This window comes from the organism of the source record quoted next, unplaced genomic scaffold (assembly GCF_019419815.1).
Source record: "Pyrus x bretschneideri cultivar Hongxiangsu unplaced genomic scaffold, Pyrus_bretschneideri_v1 Contig1, whole genome shotgun sequence".
Lineage (NCBI taxonomy): Eukaryota > Viridiplantae > Streptophyta > Magnoliopsida > Rosales > Rosaceae > Pyrus > Pyrus x bretschneideri.
Genome location: NW_025999390.1, coordinates 1,946,552 through 1,966,498, shown reverse-complemented (window position 1 = coordinate 1,966,498; position 19,947 = coordinate 1,946,552). Strand labels below are relative to the sequence as shown.

The window sequence follows — 19,947 nt, the reverse complement described above, 5'->3', positions numbered from 1 at the left end:
TATTGCTTGTAGTTTATCTGTCACTTTTCTAAATTAAGGTTTGTCCTGCATATTAAGGCCAACTAGGCATGCAAATCTAAATCATGAATTCAAAGTTCATATTGTTGTTCCTCGCTTGTATATCAGTAAATTATGTGGTGTAACATGAATATATTCCATCATTAGTATCTCTCGTCAAACAACATCTATCACGTGATGAGAACAATACTAATAATGAGGAGATATGCCTGATTGTATCAATAATCCCCTTACATATCTGGTCAAGGGAGTGTATATAATATTTGAGGTAGGTGGCGCATGATATGAAAATGAAATATTAGAATGTGCATTATTTTAACGTGGAACCAATTGGGGTCCTTGTAAAAAAAGGACTTAATTAAAAAGTAGGGATATGGTCAGAAGATTAAAATAGGTAATTAATATGAGAGGGTAGGGAGATGGTGTTATGAGACAAACTCATGGAATATAACTCAAGGAATAATATGGCAATGGCCCCAAGCATTTGACAACATTGCAAATGAACCCATAGAGAGACATGTTGACCGGATATTCCCCTCAATACTTCCAACAAGATGAGGATTGAGGATATATATGTGATCATGATTCATCGAGGTGTATGTGTGATCATGTACTTTTAATTAAGTTTAATTAATTAATTTAATACTAAAATAATTAGAGAGAAGAAATACAAAATTTTCTGTTCTTCGAGAATCTAGAGCGCATCAGGCGCTGACCGTGGCTTCGAAAACTATTAACAAATGATTAACGTTTTCTAGTCATCTTGTTGTTTCTGTAATCACGATTAATAAACTAATTAAACAAATCGTATAATAAAGAATTGGAAAAGTCATGGGTTTTTGAGTTGAAAGTAATATTATAATATTAAGCATAAAAGACCAATGGAAGAGAACAAAGAAAGAGCCCATTGCCCAGACAAAGTCACGTCCATATGTCACGTGACCGGAAGCCATGTTGACGCCGAGGAATATGGTCTCTGAGATGAGTTTTGCGTATTTTTCTAATTTTAATTTTGTGGGATTCCACGCGCGGGTGGGGCTCGACAGATGGGTTTTGGCCAAGGAATACTTGGACACGGAGAGGGAATATTGGGGACGATCGAAGACCGTGTATCGGATAGATACTAGTCCTTGAAATTATCATCCTCACCTTCATCCACTTCCTTGTACACGCTCTCGTTTCCACACGCGCTGGTCCTTGCTTACATTGAAGCACTATATTGTGAAGCACACACTAGGGTTTCACTTCCTTTCCATCTAATTATGATAACGATTTTTTTCCGTGAATATGTCATAACAGCAGATGATTATGTTTTCAATCAATGTTTAATGATCATCATGACATTAAAAAACCAATCAGGTTGTGATCGTTTAATTATTCATATACATTGAATCAATATTAGTTTAATAACAAATTATAGTTAACGTAATAGTTATTCATAATAAGCGATGCGCTCTTTAGACGATAATTGAGAAAACGGTACCATTTATGAGGCTATGACATGTACAACGAAAATTGTCAGTCACAAGTATATATAAACAAGAAAATGCACTTTATTTGACACAATGTGACACTCAAAAGGAAATCACATTAATTTTAAAGAAGAAAGACTAGAATCCATTAAAAGCATGAGGAAATCTCAAAGATTGGATGAATAATATGAAACATAACAACCCTAACTCATAATAAGTTGGTTACATACCCTATCTCAATTCTCAATCTAAATGGAAACAAAAATGAAAATAACCAAATTTCGAAAGTATCCTTAAAAGTTTTATCTAGTAAACGAAGAAACTTAGTATAAAAAACTTATAGCTCAAGGCAAAACAGTGCTTTAAACGCAAGAACCGTTCTCATCTTCAATCCCAGCTTATTACGGTCTAAATAGGAGCTCAAAATCCAAATTTGCAATGCTTAAATCTTGCTTACAATTTTGCATTTGTCGAACTGTTATTGAATTCGCTCCATCATGTTTTATGCTTCACTAATGCAATCCTAATAAGGAGGAAGGTGATTGAACTAAAGTACATGTGGAGCGCGTGGCATAAGGAATGTTTGAAAACCTTGAATACTTAGAAATACATGTGGGTCTGCGACCCTGGTGTTGCCGGACACCCCAGCCACTCTGACACCTCCACTATGCTTCATCAGAGCCGGCTGAGGTGTGCAAAAGGTGTCACCGCACAAGATCTCCGATTTAGAAGGGTCTTCAAATTTTCATTACATGTATACAAATGTATATAAAATAGATTAGATGCAAAAGACAATCTTATCTGTGGTTCTAGCGCTAACGGTTTAGCTCTTCTTCCTTATAGCCCATGTGCTGGATTCAAATCCTTGTGATATTGCTTTGCTATTTTAAGCTTTTGCAAATTTGTAAACTTAAAAAAGGAGATAACAAAAACGCATCCAACGTGTATTGAACTCATGACCTTTAAAGGTAAGGAAAAAAACCTAGCTGATCAAACAACTTATTTTTGTTGCAATAACTTTAATATTTTAGCTTTATAGATGAAAAAATTGAAAAAATAATAATAAAGAAATATAACACTAAAAAAAATGAAAGGCCTCCATCCAAGTTTTGCTTAGGGCCGATCCTGTGCTTCATACTCATCTTCAATTCAACTCAACTCAACTCATCTATATATGTGTGTGCGTGCGCGGGTGCGTGTGCGTGTGTGCTCATTTATATTCCATTCCCTTCTTCATCATTTCCTTATTTCTAATTAGCTATGATTTAATCATATAGTGAACTAACTAATTAGCTTAATTAAAAAATAAAGTAGTTAGCTAAGGTATTTGTTCGTGGGGTTCGCACGCGTACAGCTCGATTATGATCGACAAACTGGTATTGCCCACTTGGACCAGCGACTATATATTGTTCAAATTAAACTGGTTTCAAATATATTATGAGGGAGAATTGGCAGAGGCTGCAGCATCAGATCAGCTGGCAATTAATGTATATATAGTCGGTTTGATTGAGTTGATTAAGTAAGAGTTAGGGTTGGCCTTAGGCCCTTAGCCTTGGAAACAAAAAACTATTGTGCGATACAACCAGTTCATATAGTGAAAGACGAGTTTTACATTGATTATTTTTTGGATAATGCTAGGGAGACCAAAATTTTAAATTAAATTTTGTAAACCAAATGATGTGGATATTGATGAGTACAACAATATATTTTACACTAAGACGATGGGAAGTTCGGCTAAGCCATACAATGAGTAACCTAATTTGGTATCGAATTCGCCATCCACGAGATTCGGACCTAAGACCTCTCACTTACAGGTGAAGAGGAATATCACCAAACCATAGTACTAAGTATCTGTTGGATTATTACTTAAGTGTGATTAACGTGCTTATTTCCTATTGATAACATATCATTAATTTACAAATTTAGTTTAAAAATTTAGTTTCCCTTAACCTTCATTACTCTTATATATTCTTATTTTCTAGTCAAAACGAATCCACTAGGACTAAGAGAAAAAGGGTTTAGTTTTCGAGTTACGAGCGTCTCGGATCGGAGAATTCAAATCTGAAATGATGAAGTATACTCATATGCATGCCTCAAAACTTTGATCAGAACCAACAAATTGCACCCCGTAATGGAAGCTAAAGATGACCCTTAAGTGATGATAATACTCACCATCTTATTTATTAATGTTGAATGAATTTAAATTTTGAATTTTAAAATTTATATTTATTTACTATACATATTTCAAAATTTAAACTCATATACAGTAGTGAGTATCACCATTTCTTGACGGTGGTGAGAAACATATTCCCTTCTATAATTGTTAATTGTCACGTCTGCAAGAAAGAAAACGAATAAGGGCATAGCTGGAGTTTTGAACGGGGGATAATCTAAGGGCTGCAGTACTGGTCAGTCAATCCTCGTTCATGAATAAAATGGAAATATTCTAGTTTAAGGAAAATATTAAAATTCAACGAGAATTATACCTGATAGTAACAAAAAGAGTAAGTAGCGTATTTAAACAGGTCGCGATCCATCCATACATACATAACATCCATCAAAACCTAGAGAGAGAGAGAGAGAGAGAGAGAGAGAGAGAGAGAGTCAATTCCGTTTCCGATATTCCATTGAACAGTGCCCCATTTGTTTTCTCGAATTCCAACCATTCCCTGTCCCTGCAGAAACCTCCATTATATCCCGGCACCTCCTTTTCATTCTCTACCATAAAAAACATAAACCAAAATACCAAAAGACCAGGCTTCTCTCTCTCTCTGGCTCTCTCTAGCTGTAGAAACTGGAAAGCAGGAAAGGTCTCTGATCCCTCTGCACTCTCTCTTAAATACACAACTTCCCCTTTTCACTAACTTTTCCTGCATCCCTTCATCCCAAAAAAACTCTCTCACTTTCTCCATTTCCCTCTCTCTCTCTCTCCCCCCCTCTCTGACTAGTTGTTTGATCCTACTTAAAAAAGCCTATCTCCGGCTACCTACTTACTAATTTATATGTCTGATCACTTCCTCAACCCCAATGCAAATCATAAGGCACTCATGACCCTATAATTATCATACCTCTCAATCCTTTTTCCTTCATATTATTAATTTACACATTTCTCCCTCTCTTCCCTGTTTGCTATAGGAATCTCTCTTATTGTTCCTCACCATTGTCACTCATTTTTCTCCCTGTGTACCTCATGAGTTCAAATCCTAGCACGATGAAAAAAATTTCATTACCCTTGCCTGATCTCTCTTTACAGATCAGCCCTCCATCATCTGCGGATGATCTTCCATACGATATCGGAGTAACGAGAAAAGCACTTTACAGTACAGACAGGAGCTCAGCCACCGACTCCGGCACCAGCGGAAGCGATTTGAGTCAGGAACATGGCTTCTATCACCTTGAAAGGAGTGGCAGTTACAATCGTGCTTCGGCGGTTGAGGAGCCAAAGTTGAGTTTAGGGTTTGATGAAGGGAAAGATCATCATCACCATATGGCTAGTCCTCCTCCTCGAGCCCTCCAAATGCCAAGAAACGTCAACAGTAATCACTTACTTCAACCACCACCACCCTCAAATCTACGGCCGCGAGTTCAAGAGAAGCGCGAGAACGGTTGGTGGTGTGAAAAGAAGCATCAGAGCTCCAAGAATGCGGTGGACTACAACCCTCCATGCCCATTTCGTTCATGCAGTGCAGCTTCTTGGCGGCCATGAAAGTAATCGACAAATCTTTTTAATTTCTACACATTTCTATTTAATTTCCAAGAACAATTAATTACAAGTTATACTGGGAGAAAGTGAATCAAACCCCTTGCAAAAAATTAAGATAAAACCCCTTGAAAACAGTTAATTATTAAAGTTATTTCAATGCTAATTCTTGTTTCTTATGTAATTGGTAAATTAATTAAATTAAAAATATGACTGCAGGAGCAACGCCAAAATCTGTGTTAGAGTTGATGAATGTGAAGGATCTAACCCTTGCTCACGTGAAGAGTCACTTGCAGGTGGGCTATATCATCACTGCTTACTCATGTGTCCTCAATCTTCTTTTAATTGTTTGATTTCAAACATACAAATAATGAAATTGGTCCTTCTTTGTAATTTTTCAAAGAGTTGTTATATCAATGTACCTTTTAACATATTTGTATTTTTACAATATGGGTATGATTCATTTGTAGTGGGGGGTAGAGAACAAAAGGGTGAGGACAAAAAAGCATCTAGGGGGGGTACTTGCAGAAAATGTGGACCTTTTCTAATTTTTCATCTTCTCTAATTTTTTTCTTCTATTTTTCGTTTGGGTGTTTTCATGCAGATGTATAGAACAGTGAAGAGCACTGACAATAAAGGAACAGGTAATTAGATTTTCAATCCGGCCCTCTCATCTTACAAGGACCCATATTATTGTTTATTTATCTTTCCATTATCTCTTTGTTTGGGAGCTTGGGGTGATCTGAGTGGGACTTCGATCACTTGATCCACTGTGTCCTCCCAAACTAAAACAAAAAAAATGGTTGAGGGCCGGGATATAACTGCACTGACGTTCAGTAGTTGTTAGGTAGCTAGTCCATTTGAATTATTTGCTCGGTGTCTGATAAATCCAGGGCATTGGCTCAATCCATTATAAATGTTGCAGGTCATGAAGGGCAAACAGACATGGGTTTGAGTCAAAATCCAGGAATCAATCCAGCACTTCAAGTCAATGGACAATTATCTTGTGAAGCTAATACTAATAGGTGAGTTCTCTAGTTTAATTTGTTTTTCTTGTACAAAACACTAAGTTAAGCGTATAAGGTCAGTTTAAGTGGTGATTAAGCACGAAATAGTGAGTTAGAATTAGAATAAATTCGTAGTTCAGGTCAGACCAATAAGCAAAATCCTTCGCATTAATTACTTGGTTAATAAGTGGTATTAGTAAATGAATGCAAATGTTAACATACATGCACGAATTTTTACAAGCTAGTACTCTTGGAGATGGAATTTCTTTTGGTCCAACATGGTGGCTGTCTGTCTTTGTTAATGGTGTAGAAAAATATTTATTGCTGAAGTCTCAAAGCACTATGAATTTGATGAACATGGAGTTAATTAGCTAGGGTTTTTATGGGAATGTAGGTATTACGTCTGTCCTTTAGAACGAGCTCCACATCTCACATCCGTTGGATTGTGAATGCGTATTAGATATGATCCCAATGTGTACCAAAAGTCAAGGAAATTCACTGCAAATCTCAACGCTGTTGAAATCCGACGGTTGTGATATTTGACACAAATCACAAAGAATCAAAGACCTCGGATAGATTAGCTAGCTAGGGGTAGGCATGTCCAACCACTTGGCCAAATCGATGCATTTTGTTGACTCCATTATGTATGGCAGTGAGAAATAATGTTGTTGCACAGGACGTCTGAGTCCTGCTCTTCTTAGAATTGAAGTTGCTAGATCTCAGTTGCCGGTAACAAAGTAGCTTGACATGCATTTTGTTGATTGCGTTAGGTAGGGCAAAGTCACATTTTCTTACCCATAAAAGTAAAACAGATAAGGGCCTTTAATTTTACAATTATTGTATATATGTTTTTTCTATAACACAACATATATCGGAAATTACTTTGATTTAAGCAAAGAACGATTTAAACTTGAATTTATGAGAACAAAAATATTGTTCTAACTAACTGGCATAAGTCATATTTGTGTGATTATGTTTGATGACTAACGATATAATTTTGTGTGCAGAGGTTTGTGGCCTTCTTTGACGGAGATCACAAATGGGAGCTCTAATTTAAGACATGGACATGGTTTGACATATTCTCATTCTCCACCATCAAATGGCACCAAGGTATGCAAAAATAATCACAATTACTATATCAAAATTTTACAAGAAATTTGTGTATATGTGTGTGTGTGTGTGTGTGTGTGTGTGTGTGTGTGTGTCTTTATATATAACATTTTATTTATATTTGATATATAGGTGGAAGAAGAGGATTCAGGCCGCCGTCATGTGTATGCTCAAAGCCTGAAGGAAAGGCCGACGCTGGATTGTAGCTCCTTGGCATCGTCGGATATGTACCTTAATCTAGAGTTCACTCTTGGAAGGCCAAGTGGCGAGTGGACTGTGCTCAATAACCTCAACCTTCAAATGACTTGACCGTAGCTAGCTAATTAAGCTTTAAAATTAATCAAGTGTTACTTAATTAAACACTAGAGTTAATATATGTTAATTTGCCTCTTAATTTTTAGGCAGACGTCGAGAAAGAAATTATCTAATGTGCAATATCAATCACTTCATGTAACCTTCGATTCCATGTTTAATTTTGGGAGAAATTAGGTTCACATCCTTCTTTTTGTTACTCCATTAATTAAAATCCTATTCATTTTCAATTTTTGATCAAGGTTCTTGGTATTAAAAAATCATTAATTATTTGAATAATAAAATATTTTTATTTTTAAAATATATTCCTTTAGTGTTAAAAATGTTACAATTAGTATATTTATATTTATGGCTAAATTTTTTATCATATATTTTTATTTTTAGTTTGTACCTATTTTTAATTTGCAAATATTTTTTAATTTGTACCAATTTTCTTTTCATTTTTTATTTGTACCCATATATTAGTTTCTTTTTGTGCCCATATTTTTTAAAGTTTTATTTGTGTTTGTACCCATGTGTACACCTTCACGTGACATTGTATATTTAATCAATGATAGAAAAATTACATATTGTATATTTATATTTTATGCCTAAACTTTGTATCATATATTTATATTTTTAGTTTGTACCCACATTTAATTTGCAACATTTTTTTTTAATTTGTAGTATTTTCTTTTTAGTTTTATTTTGTACCCAAGTATTAAAATATTTTTTAAAAATTCATTTGTACTCATAATTTTTTAATCTTTTATATGTACCCTAATTTATTTATAATGTACCCATTCTTCTTTATTAATGTACCACTTTGTTATATGTGAAATGTACCAATTTTTTTTAACACTATGGATACATTCTTTTGCCATTTATTGTTTCTTATTTTTGCATAGTTTTTATTCATTTATTCAATCAAAATGTTTGAATTTTTTTATTGTAACCGTTTCTAATATTATTATAATGAGGGATTTTAAATTCATAGGATTATAAAATATCAAACAATTAATGTTAAAACTATAAAAAATATAAATATTAATAGTAATATAATGAGGTGTACAAAGTTAAGGGACTTTGATCAAACTTTGAATACTATTAAGGTTTTAATCAAAGAATGTTAAGGATTAGGGACCGCATCCAAAGTATCCCTTAATTTTGTCTCTTTTTAACCAGAAACTTAAGAGGGAAATGCATGGTATAACATAAATTATGTAATTTATCCTTAGTTACATGCAACTCTTTGTTGGAGCCCACTCCTAAAATAATGCATCAAATTTGACCTGGACAAGTGATCACTCTAATTAAAGCAATCGAACCTTGACATACTCTCAAGGACATATAAGCCGATTATCTAGTCATGGTGCCTTCATACAAGTTGGTTTGGAACTTTTCCTTCTTTACAAGAACACCTCCATGGAATTCGGGGATGGTTACTAGGAGGAGTCTCTATCATGGATTTCTTAGTTGAGTTCGATAAGGGATCATTATAAGATTTTAAGCGCCATGGAGATGGACTACCCTTAAAGTAATTAATAAATAAGAAAGTTGAAGATCCACCATAAAACCAATTGTCCTCACATTCTCACAGTAATGAACCTAAACCAAATATACAATAAGTCATTTATCAAATACTTTTGTTTATTAAAAAAGACCAAGCTAGTCCTAAGGTTGAAAGATGAAGCCAACCCCTAAGCTCACCCGAGGCCTAATAATATGTGATTAAGTTGGAAAAATATTGGTGATGTTGATGGTGGATAATACTAAACCTAAAAGTTTATCAAGACTATGAGGCTCGCCTAGGTCAACTCACTTCTATCCTTAACGCCTAGCACAATTGTCCTTCCACTCTGCCTATCTTCTTGTGGTGTTATAACTATAAGGGAGACCTCTCTTCGCATACTGACCATCCAGTTAGTTTCACTTATGGGGATAATCTAAGAACATGGGGCGTAAGAGCTGACACTGATTATTAACATGCTTTTCCAACTCATATCTTCCTACCTCTAATCACATGAGTTCTATGTAATTTTGGTGAGGATGTAATTAAGGAGTTGTCCTGCATCAAAGTTCTCAAAAATCTGAGATTTTTAAGCAATTGGGTCACTCATACTCGTTTTGGGGTGGAACCCAGATGATTTCTTTTGGGTGAACGGGTGGAACCCCATATTAGCTCGTGGTTTCAAAAGCATTATTGATACACTTAAAGCGGTTTGTGAGGATGTTGAGAATTGTTTCAAATCGGAAACATGTTCGGTTTCATAAGTATGTACTTTGTTCCAAATTGGGAGCCTGAATTATCCCAATGTCGGGCCCTGCATGTCAAGTTATATAAGCCGAGAAGAGATCATCTTCGGATCTCTTCCACCAAGGTCATCGGATCAAGTGATCTGGACCTTTGAAATTTCATCCAATGGCTCACCTGTTTTGATACTTTAAAAGCTATAATAATTTTTGACCGTTGGATGAAATTTCAAAAGTTCGGATCATTTGATCCGACGGCCTTGGTATAAGAGATCCGTAGAGAATCTCTTCCCATATAAGCCTACATGATTATATCAACAAAGGGCCCCCATAAGATTTAAAAATGTCTGACCAAAAAGAAATCGTAGTTAAAAGGCCACTGACGACCGAGTGAAAAGATTGAAATGAAGATATGAAGAAAAATAAGCGTGATGGAATAAGTCAATGGAAAATTGTGAAATGCGGTTCCGTGCATGATGCGGCCCCTCTTTTGCTCAGAAAATGCGCATGGAGTCTGGACGAAACTACGGACAGAGATCGAGATTACGATTTCTGAATTAAGCACCACCACCAACGCCAAGTCAGGTGAATTATTGAACTTATGTATGTTCAGTATTATTGACTTTGTTCATCATTTCAGTCTGAATTTTCGCTTCTATCGTTTTCTGATTTCACTCCATTTGGACCTCTATGTTTTCATGAATTTATGTTTAGTTTTGCGGTCGTGAGTTGGGGAGTTTAGTTAGCATCCGCTATATAGTCTTTGAAAAAATTGCTTTGCTTTGCTGTAGTCCACGTCCAATTACAAGTAATATCGCATACATGTTGGATATGAATTTGCTTTACTTTGAATCTTGTCACCATTGTACTATCCGTAATATGCTCATTTTGCATTGATTTTGGACATTTCACCCTTAAATCTTTTAGAACTTATAATTTTGAAATTAATACTTCAAACTCAATAATTTAAAAGAAAAATAAACACCGGGCTTATTATTTGTCTTTAGAATAGAGAATTTATAACTAAAAATTAAATAAAGCATGACAAGCAGATACATCAGCAATTCTCTTCCTTGTTTAGCTATTGAATGATATTTTATAAACTTATATGGTAGTTGGATTGTTGCTTTTAATTTACAATTGTATTTTGAGTAGTTTATTGGCACTAACCATTTGCTCTGTTCGATGTTATTATCAATAAATCATTTTCCCACATTCGAATCTCAAATTAAAAATTACTAAGATTTGCTCCCCCTATACATTTTAACACCAATTTGATGGATGGTTTATTTAATAGTTAAGAAGATTGTCCGTAAGCACATGTAAAGTTCTTTTTTTATTTTATTTTTTATTTTTAGGTGAGATTGATACTCTTAACACGTATTCTCATGTGTGACGAATTTTTAAGTTTAACACATAGATAACAGAAATCGGAAGACATAGAGCACGTATGAGTGTCAAGCTTTACACGCGGAACACTTTACTCTAATACCATTAAAAAAATTAAAGTTTCACTATAAAATCAAACTTTGTTAGACGATAAAAGTTCAAAACAAAATGATTAAAGTCTTCACTCAATAAAGTGGTTTAACAGTTTGATTTCCGATCGATCCTGCCAGCTGCAACTATAAGAGCAATTCCATCCATTTCCAAGGGCAAAGGCGAGGGCGTCTCAGTTGCCCTCTAACTTCAGAAACCACCTCGAGCGGGTTAAAAGAAGGATGGCAATTCGTGGGCCACAACAAGCCCGCCCAATTGCCCCTAATCAAGCCCGGCCTTCCGCCAGCCACGTTCTGCTATATGTTATTTCTGGCGCGTGTAATACCGTGCATCTCGGTGAGTGGGCCAACAACGTCTGGTATCTTGCGACTCGCTGCAGCAGCTTCAACTAAAGAACCCAAGAACCTTATGATCTGGACTTTTATTTAACGGTTAAAAAAAAAAAAAAAAAAAAAGTGATAAAGTTACGATTATGCCACATGGCACATTGTGGCACGTCAGATTTGATTATAAGAAAAATCAAACTGTCAGGATTAATCTTACCGTTAAAAAGAAAAAAAGAAAAAAAATATATAAATATCCAACCACTTTCTTCATTAGACTTTTATTTTTAATTAATTATACTTGTTGTAAAGCTATACTTTGCTTTGTATTTGAAATTAAATCATTGGAGTTAAGTATGAAATTTTATTTTTTAAAGAATAAACTTACAAAGTTCACATGTATAAGACATTAAAAAAAAAAATTGTGAATAGTAATCGCCTTGTCAAATGGGTGGAGTTGGACAAAGACAATTACTTTGCAAAGGGACAATTGCCTTGCCCTTGCTTTGTCCTTGCCATCCTCCAACTAGTATTTAAAATATCAGTATCCGTGAAAATATCAACAGATATATCGATATCAATATTGGTTGCTTTTGATTAAAATAATGGAAATTTAAAATAAAACTTTAAGGTTGTCAAACATTGGTTTGGACGAAATAAGAGTTTCTCTGATATTTAACACATGTGTCAAAAATATTGGTAATATCTATCGATTTTAACCTAAACTTAAAAGTTCTTCTGATATAGATAAAGTTTAGACTTCATCCCTTATTTCTATATATGTCTCAAATTTTTTATTTTATTTTATATTTTCTTAGAAATATTAAACGTATGAAAGAAATTTTAAATACTATCTCCATTTGCTCTATGCTTTTCCATATTTTAAATGGTGATCAGCTCTCCACGTGAGTCATCAAAATTTCAGCCACGAATCTTATGTTTCCGTATCTCAAAGTCTAAATTCGTAGGTAACTGAAGGTAACCATACTACAATAATTGAATATGTCTATTCTGAAGTGATAACTGGTCCTTCCAGAAGTTAATTAGTAAATGGTGATGTGATGTAAATACATTATTACTGATGGATACAGTTTACAAACAAACACTACATTGATAAAGAAGTTGTACGATTAGCCATTCTCCAAAAAGCCACAGATAACTGATCCTTCCAGCAACAATGGAATTCCATCTCCCATACCTAAATACTGCCGTAGCTGGAATCTTTGCCATACTTGTGCTTTCCTACTTGATCATAAACAGGAAGTCTAGAGCTGCTGCCTCGCTTCCCAAAGCACCGAAGGTTGTGGGTGGATGGCCTCTGTTAGGGCACATCCACTTGTTGGCAGGACCCGAGCTTCCCCATATACTTTTGGGACGCTTGGTGGACAAGTATGGACCGGTTTTTTCCATAAATGTGGGCCTCAACTCAGCCCTTGTGGTAAATTGTTGGGAGGCGGCGAAGGAGTGCTTCACCACCAATGACTTGGCTGTTTCCTCCCGTCCCAAAATCGTAGGCGTTGAACACTTGAGCTACAACGGAGCCTTGGTGGCGTATAGCCCCTATGGTCCGTATTGGCGTGAAATACGGAAAATAGCAACCCACGAGCTACTCTCAAACAGCAGGCTGGAGCTGCTCAAACATGTTCGAGTGTCCGAAGTAGAGATGAGCTTGAAAGAGTTGTACAAGCTGTGGATCAAAAGAAAAGGAGGCTCAGGAGAAATTTTGGTGGAGATGAAGGAGTGGTTCGGGGATTTGACACTAAATGTGGTGTTTCGAATGGTTGCTGGAAAGCGTTACTTCAACGTTATGAGTGGTAGTTTGAGCGACGAAAAGAAGGCGCGGCGGTGCCAAAACGTCATAAGGGATATGTTTCACTACATGGGATTGTTTGTGTTGGGGGATGCTGTTCCGTGGCTTAGGCGGCTAGATATAGGTGGGCACGAGAAAGCGATGAGAAGAACAGCGAAAGAGATAGATAGTATTGTTGTGGAATGGTTGGAGGAGCACAAGCAGAGAAGAACTCAAGGCCAAGAGCAGGATTTCATGGATGTAATGCTTTCAATCCTCAATGGAGCAGATGTTGTAGGATTTGACGCTGATACAGTCAACAAAGCGACATGTTTGGTATGTAGATACATATTCTCTAAATTAATTTGAATGATAACATTGAATTCATATCTATAAATTGCAATTATCAGTTTTTAAATTGTATAGAGTATCCTAATTGAAATTATAATGTTTCAGGCCGTGATTGCTGGGGGCAGTGACACACCCATGGTGACTATGACATGGGCACTCTCGCTACTTTTGAACAACCGTCACACCTTGGTGAAAGCTCAAGAAGAACTAGACAAGCATGTTGGGAGAGGAAGGCTAGTGAATGAATCAGACATCAGTAACCTGGAGTACTTGCAAGCCATCTTCAAAGAAACGCTGCGTATGTACCCACCGGCACCACTCTCTGGCATAAGAAAATTCAGCGAGGACTGCACAATAGGAGGATACCATGTCCCAAAGGACACTTGGTTGATGATGAACCTATGGAAGATCCAGAGTGACCCCCGGGTTTGGGTTGATCCGATGGAGTTTAAGCCGGAGAGATTTCTTACCACCCACAAGGATATCGATGTGAAGGGTCACAATTTTGAGCTCATTCCCTTTGGTGGTGGTAGACGAATATGCCCTGGAATGGGTTTTGCTCTTCAAGTCATACAGTTAACCCTGGCTAGTTTTTTGCATGCTTATGACATCTCAACTCCAGAAAATGCAGTTGTTGATATGACTGGGAGCCTGGGGCTATCGAACGTGAAATCCACCCCACTTCGAGTCCTCGTCAAACCTCGCTTATCCGAAAATGTTTATGGATAATAATAATAATAAACGTCAATAATGCAAACTATATATGATATTTGTGGTGTAAAATGTGACTCATAATGCATTCTATTTTTTCAGACTAAAACCCATTAATTAGAGTCCAATTAAACAAATTTTCTTAACAAGCTTGATATATCAGTTTTTATAATCTTCGTGTTCCTAAAATACCCTCATAGAATGTAACGTGCATTTGGTTTGACTTATGATTAATAATTAATTGTTGCATTTTATTGTTTTCAATGCAATTAAATGTCAGCTAACCTATTATTTGATTAGGCTTCTTTTCTCATATTTTTTTTTACCAACAATCACCAAGGGGTAATATAAATAAAAATATTATGGTGTTTTCCGTTTGAAACATAGACAAATAATTTGTGTCAAAAAAATTATATAAAATAATGTATCTATTTTTTTTTTCTTTTCATAGGAAATAATTTGCCCTATTTATATGTTAGTATATTCAGAGAATTTATCAATAATAGCCAAAATTTAACACTCAATTTCATAAATATCATTTTTTATAAATTCTTTCAAATATAGCAGAAAAACCACTTAAATAGACTTAAATACCCTTATAATTAAACCCAAATAAACATAAGAGACAACACCCTATTAGATTAGAATTAAGGAAAAATGAGAGGCACATTTCATGATGTCAAATCAATTGTAAATTGAAACAAAAAGAAGTCCTCAGTTGAGAAACTCCATGTCACCAAGAAGAGAAGAAAAGAAAGACTTAAAAGAGGAGTAAGAAACAACGCGAGCAAAAATGTCTAGACCGTAGTAGTACCACCAACAAAAATTTTGATGTCAATGAAATTCAGAGTCCAAAGCTGAGACGAAACAGAAGAGTAGAGGGTCTATGCTTGGAGGAGTTTGAGTTGCTGTAGACAAAACCAAACCATAGGGAGGTGGTACATGATACAAAGACGTTTGGAGCTTCCATCTTTCCATTTCAAAATATTGAATTCCTAGCTCCCCAAATTATTTCCCAACTCAACATCAAAAAGAGGTTGAAATTTGGGGATGATCTGTAAAACACGGACACGGATATGACAATACGATACAACATGACACGGCGATATGAAAAATCTCTAAAAAGTAGGATATGATACGCGATAGATACAACAATTAAATTTATATAATAATAAACAAAGATAAAAATATTATTTAGAACATATTTTGATAACACAAGATCATTCAAATTCAAGTTCATTTGATTTATTGGAGAAGAAAAGTTGGAATTCTAATTCCCCTGGTATATATAAAAGAAGGATGACAGTTGTATTCATAGTTTCAATTAGAGGTTGCTCTTCATAATTCATATTCACTGATTTCAAATAAAGCTTTGTCTCTTATTAATATTTTATTTGAAAGTGTAAAAGTATTCTAAAAGCATGATACTTGTTTCCCAAAGTGGGATACGTGTATCCATTGTGACATCCCACATCGCCCAGGGGAGCGATCCTTAAATGTATATTCCCATCTCTACCTAGCACGAGGCCTTTTGGGAGCTCACTGGCTTCGGGTTCCGTAGGAACTCCGAAGTTAAGCGAGAAGGGGGCTAGAGCAATCCCATGATGGGTGACCCACTGGGAAGTTGCTCGTGAGTTCCCAAAAACAAAACCGTGAGGGAATGGTAAGCCCAAAGCGGACAATATCGTGCTACGGTAGTGGAAGCGGGCCCGGGAAGTGATCCGCCCCGGGCCGGGATGTGACAATTTGGTATCAGAGCCTATCCCTGGCCGGAAATGTGCCGACGAGGACGTCGGGCCCTAAGGGGGGTGGATTGTGACATCCCACATCGCCCAGGGGAGCGATCCTTAAATGTATATTCCCATCCCTACCTAGCACGAGGCCTTTTGGGAGCTCACTGGCTTCGGGTTCCGTAGGAACTCCGAAGTTAAGCGAGAAGGGGGCTAGAGCAATCCCATGATGGGTGACCCACTGGGAAGTTGCTCGTGAGTTCCCAAAAACAAAACCGTGAGGGAATGGTAAGCCCAAAGCGGACAATATCGTGCTACGGTAGTGGAAGCGGGCCTGGGAAGTGATCCGCCCCGGGCCGGGATGTGACATCCATCCAGTTAAAGTGTATCCATTAACCATGATACGTATCCAGCAAGTAGCCAAGAGTATCCTGCAAGTATCATTTCCGAAAAGTATCGCATATGGGATATGCAACCACACTAAAGTATCCGGGCATCATAAGGGAGATGTAGATGAGTCTATTCAATTGTTTTGGTTTTTATGTGTAAATGGGTTTTGGATTTTGAGGGCATTTAGGTCTATTCATGTGAATTTTCTGTTATATTTGAAAGATTTTATAAAAAGTGACATTTATGAAAGTGAGTGTTAAATTTTGGCTATTATTGATAAATTCTTGTACATATACTTAGAATAGAAATACTGTAAAAATAATTTACCTGCCCCATAGGCGTGATATTGTAAATAAAAAAAATGTATATAATTACTTTGGATATTATAAGTAAATTATATGAGTATTGTTCATATAGGTAAATTAATAACTACATTAGTGAATTAGTACGTACTATAAAAATGCAGATAAATTAGCTTGTAACAAAAGGAATTAGGTAAATTAGTGAGTTTTAAAAATAGAGGTAAATTAGTTTGTATTAAAATATAGATAAATTAGTTTGTTTTAAAGGAATTTAGGTTAATTAATTTATATGTAGATAGATTAGTAGTTATAGATATTATTTATATTTGGAATACGTGGTTTTAAAAAAGAAGCTCATTGCTCATTGGCATAATTAAAGGTGAGTAATAATAATATTTATTGACATATTTAGGGCATTGTGGCATAAGTTGTAAATATTTTATAAGAATATGTCATTTATTTGCCAACATGGTAGACTATTTGAATTTTGGGTTTTATTTGAATGTTTAATATAAGGTGGGTTTTTGTCTAGACAATAAGAGTTACAAGAGTTTATATCTAAAGAATCCTAAAAATTTGGTTATATGTGATGTGTGAATTCAATCAACTAGACAAATGAAGATAGCTATGTATGTGTTGACCCTAAAAAACTACCAAGCCTATGTGGCGCGCAAGTCGAGTAATTAATAAGCTAACTACGTCCTGGGGCGTAAAATATGTTGATGTCGCGTTGAGCGTGCTGTTGACTTCTTGATCTTGCGACTGCGGCCGAGGAATGAACACGTCTCGACCTTCTGGTTGTAGAGCCTGAAGACAAGGTTGCTAACTCTGCGAAGTTCAATATCAAATTAGGATTTCAATGTGTCGAACGTGGTAACCTGTAACATCTCACTTCGCCGAGAAAGCTGATGAGATGACCTCTACCAACAAGGACTCGAAAATCCTTGTCGACCGAGACTTGGATAAATAACTAGTTGGTCTCGAAGCAATGTTGTTTATCCAAACTGAAAGTGCTCCTCAGTTAGATGATTCTACAGCTCCAGTGCTGCCTCGATCGGCTGATTCTACGGCTCCAATGCTGTTTATCCAAACTGAAGATGTGTTGACGAAAAAAAGAAAATAAAAATCTCAAGATGTTTAAGAGGTTTGCGCAAGGTAATTTGTGTGTTGAATTGGAGGGGCTTTTTTCGATGCACAAAGTCTTGTATTTATAGGGTTGGTATTTGCTTGGCATGGCCTGATGGTGTTCAAGCGCAACTCAAACTCTAGGAAGAAAGACTGATCGGTATCTATCCTTCCCATTCATGACTTTTCAAACAAAATAAAAACCTATCTTGGCTTATCACATCATATCAGAAGCCTAGCCCACCTAGGCTTCTTATCTCATCATCAAAACTCCATCAATGACCTTTAAACACATCTGACAACATCCATCACCATGTAAAAAGGCCTAGCCTATCTAGGCTTCTTATCTCATCGTTATCCAAGACCATCAAACCCTAGGGTACGCCACGTGATAAGAGTCCTAGGCCGATATTTTTCCAACAACCATCCTAAAAATCACTTTCATATTTAATTATCTAATTATGATTTGACAACCACTAAGATTTTCACAATATAAGGGTGAAAAGATTTCAATTTGAGTATATTTTTACAAAGATGATCAATGAATGGTGTAGAAATGCTAGGAAGATTCTCTCAAAAGTGGGATTCTTCATAGACTTTCTGCTACTTTATATTTGTGACACAATTCTCGTGCCAACATTATAAAACAATATACCAAAAAGATGAGCTAACGAAGAGTACATGAAGAGTTTCACTTGAGAGTTGAGGGATCTCCTTAGCATGTTTCATGAATGGTGACTTAGAAATGGATAATTTGGAGCATAAAATTTCTTTGTGCAATGTTCGACACAAGGAGCATGAAATTTCTATGTGGAAAGTTCAACACAAGTGGTGAGTGCGGACTAAGTTTCTATTTCAATCCACTATGACATGTCTCAAAGAATGGAACCCACGGTTTCTAGATTCTAATAAATGTTGTCCTGTTTGTTCAAAGAAAATAAATGGTGCCCCGAGAAATTATCATGGATGTCAAATTCGAGATTGAAATAAATGAATCTCAATATATTACGTACAGTTCAATCCACTATGACATATAGCCGGATCACCCTTCAAGTGATAAGATCGAATTGTTTTGGGTGGCTATATACACGGACAATTATCTAGTATACTCTTTTTTTTTTGGTTAAAGATATAATGAAATTTAACTACAATTTTTTTTATCATACATAAACGGATAGACAGCCCTCCAGTTCCAGAGGTGGATTGTCTGCCCTCTCATTTCCATACTCTCGTCATGCTCTCCTGTGATGTGTGGTCAAGGTTAAGTCACGTCAATATTTTATATTAATTTTTTTATAGAAATAATAAAACAAAAAGTAATAGGAATAGAAAATGTTGACTGTGGTTTAATCAGTGATCACACAAATAAAGAACCATGAGAAGAGTATGAAAATAGAAGAGGCAAACAATCCACCTCCTCTAGTACCTACATAATCTGATTAAAAGGCTGATGTACTGTTTGATGTAGCTTAATTTAATTATGCCACGCTCCCAACTTTACCTAGAGACTCTGTATTAATTTGTTTGCTTGTACGTACAAAAGTACAGAGATTCGTGACTGCATGCTCCATGCGAAGAATACTGTGTAACATATACCACCAAATTTAATTATGTCCTCTTCTGCTAAAACTGGTACTTGTCCAATCACAAATTTATGTCGACATTTGTGGATGTGAGGATGTTATTGGGCGAGAGAGGGAGCATAGTGTTAACTACTCTAAAATATATGAACAGTGAAAGAACGAAGAAGAAGCTCTTAGAGAGAATATAAGAGAATATAAAGTTTTGTACATATATTTTCTGATGCCATAAATGGCTGTTTACATTTGAATTTATAGAGCTGAATTGATGATCTTCATTACTATAATACCCTCA

The 19,947-nt window shown here is 35.8% G+C and overlaps 2 protein-coding genes across 2 annotated transcripts; both read left to right on the top strand.

The window, feature by feature from the left end:
* The first annotated feature begins 4,051 nt into the window (after positions 1–4,051).
* On the top strand, positions 4,052–7,801 carry LOC103954057 (probable transcription factor KAN4). The gene is given in 7 exon segments (XM_009365868.2): positions 4,052–5,034; positions 5,036–5,198; positions 5,410–5,486; positions 5,795–5,834; positions 6,116–6,215; positions 7,205–7,307; positions 7,440–7,801. Coding segments are annotated over 7 exon segments (1,014 nt in total). The 5' UTR covers positions 4,052–4,680; the 3' UTR covers positions 7,617–7,801.
* Positions 7,802–12,724: 4,923 nt separating this feature from the next.
* Positions 12,725–14,630, top strand: LOC103954068 (cytochrome P450 CYP82D47). The gene is made up of 2 exons (XM_009365879.3): positions 12,725–13,799; positions 13,920–14,630. The coding sequence occupies exons 1-2, from the start codon at positions 12,852–12,854 to the stop codon at positions 14,541–14,543; spliced, it is 1,572 nt and encodes a 523-aa protein (XP_009364154.1). The 5' UTR covers positions 12,725–12,851; the 3' UTR covers positions 14,544–14,630.
* The last annotated feature ends 5,317 nt before the right edge of the window (positions 14,631–19,947 follow it).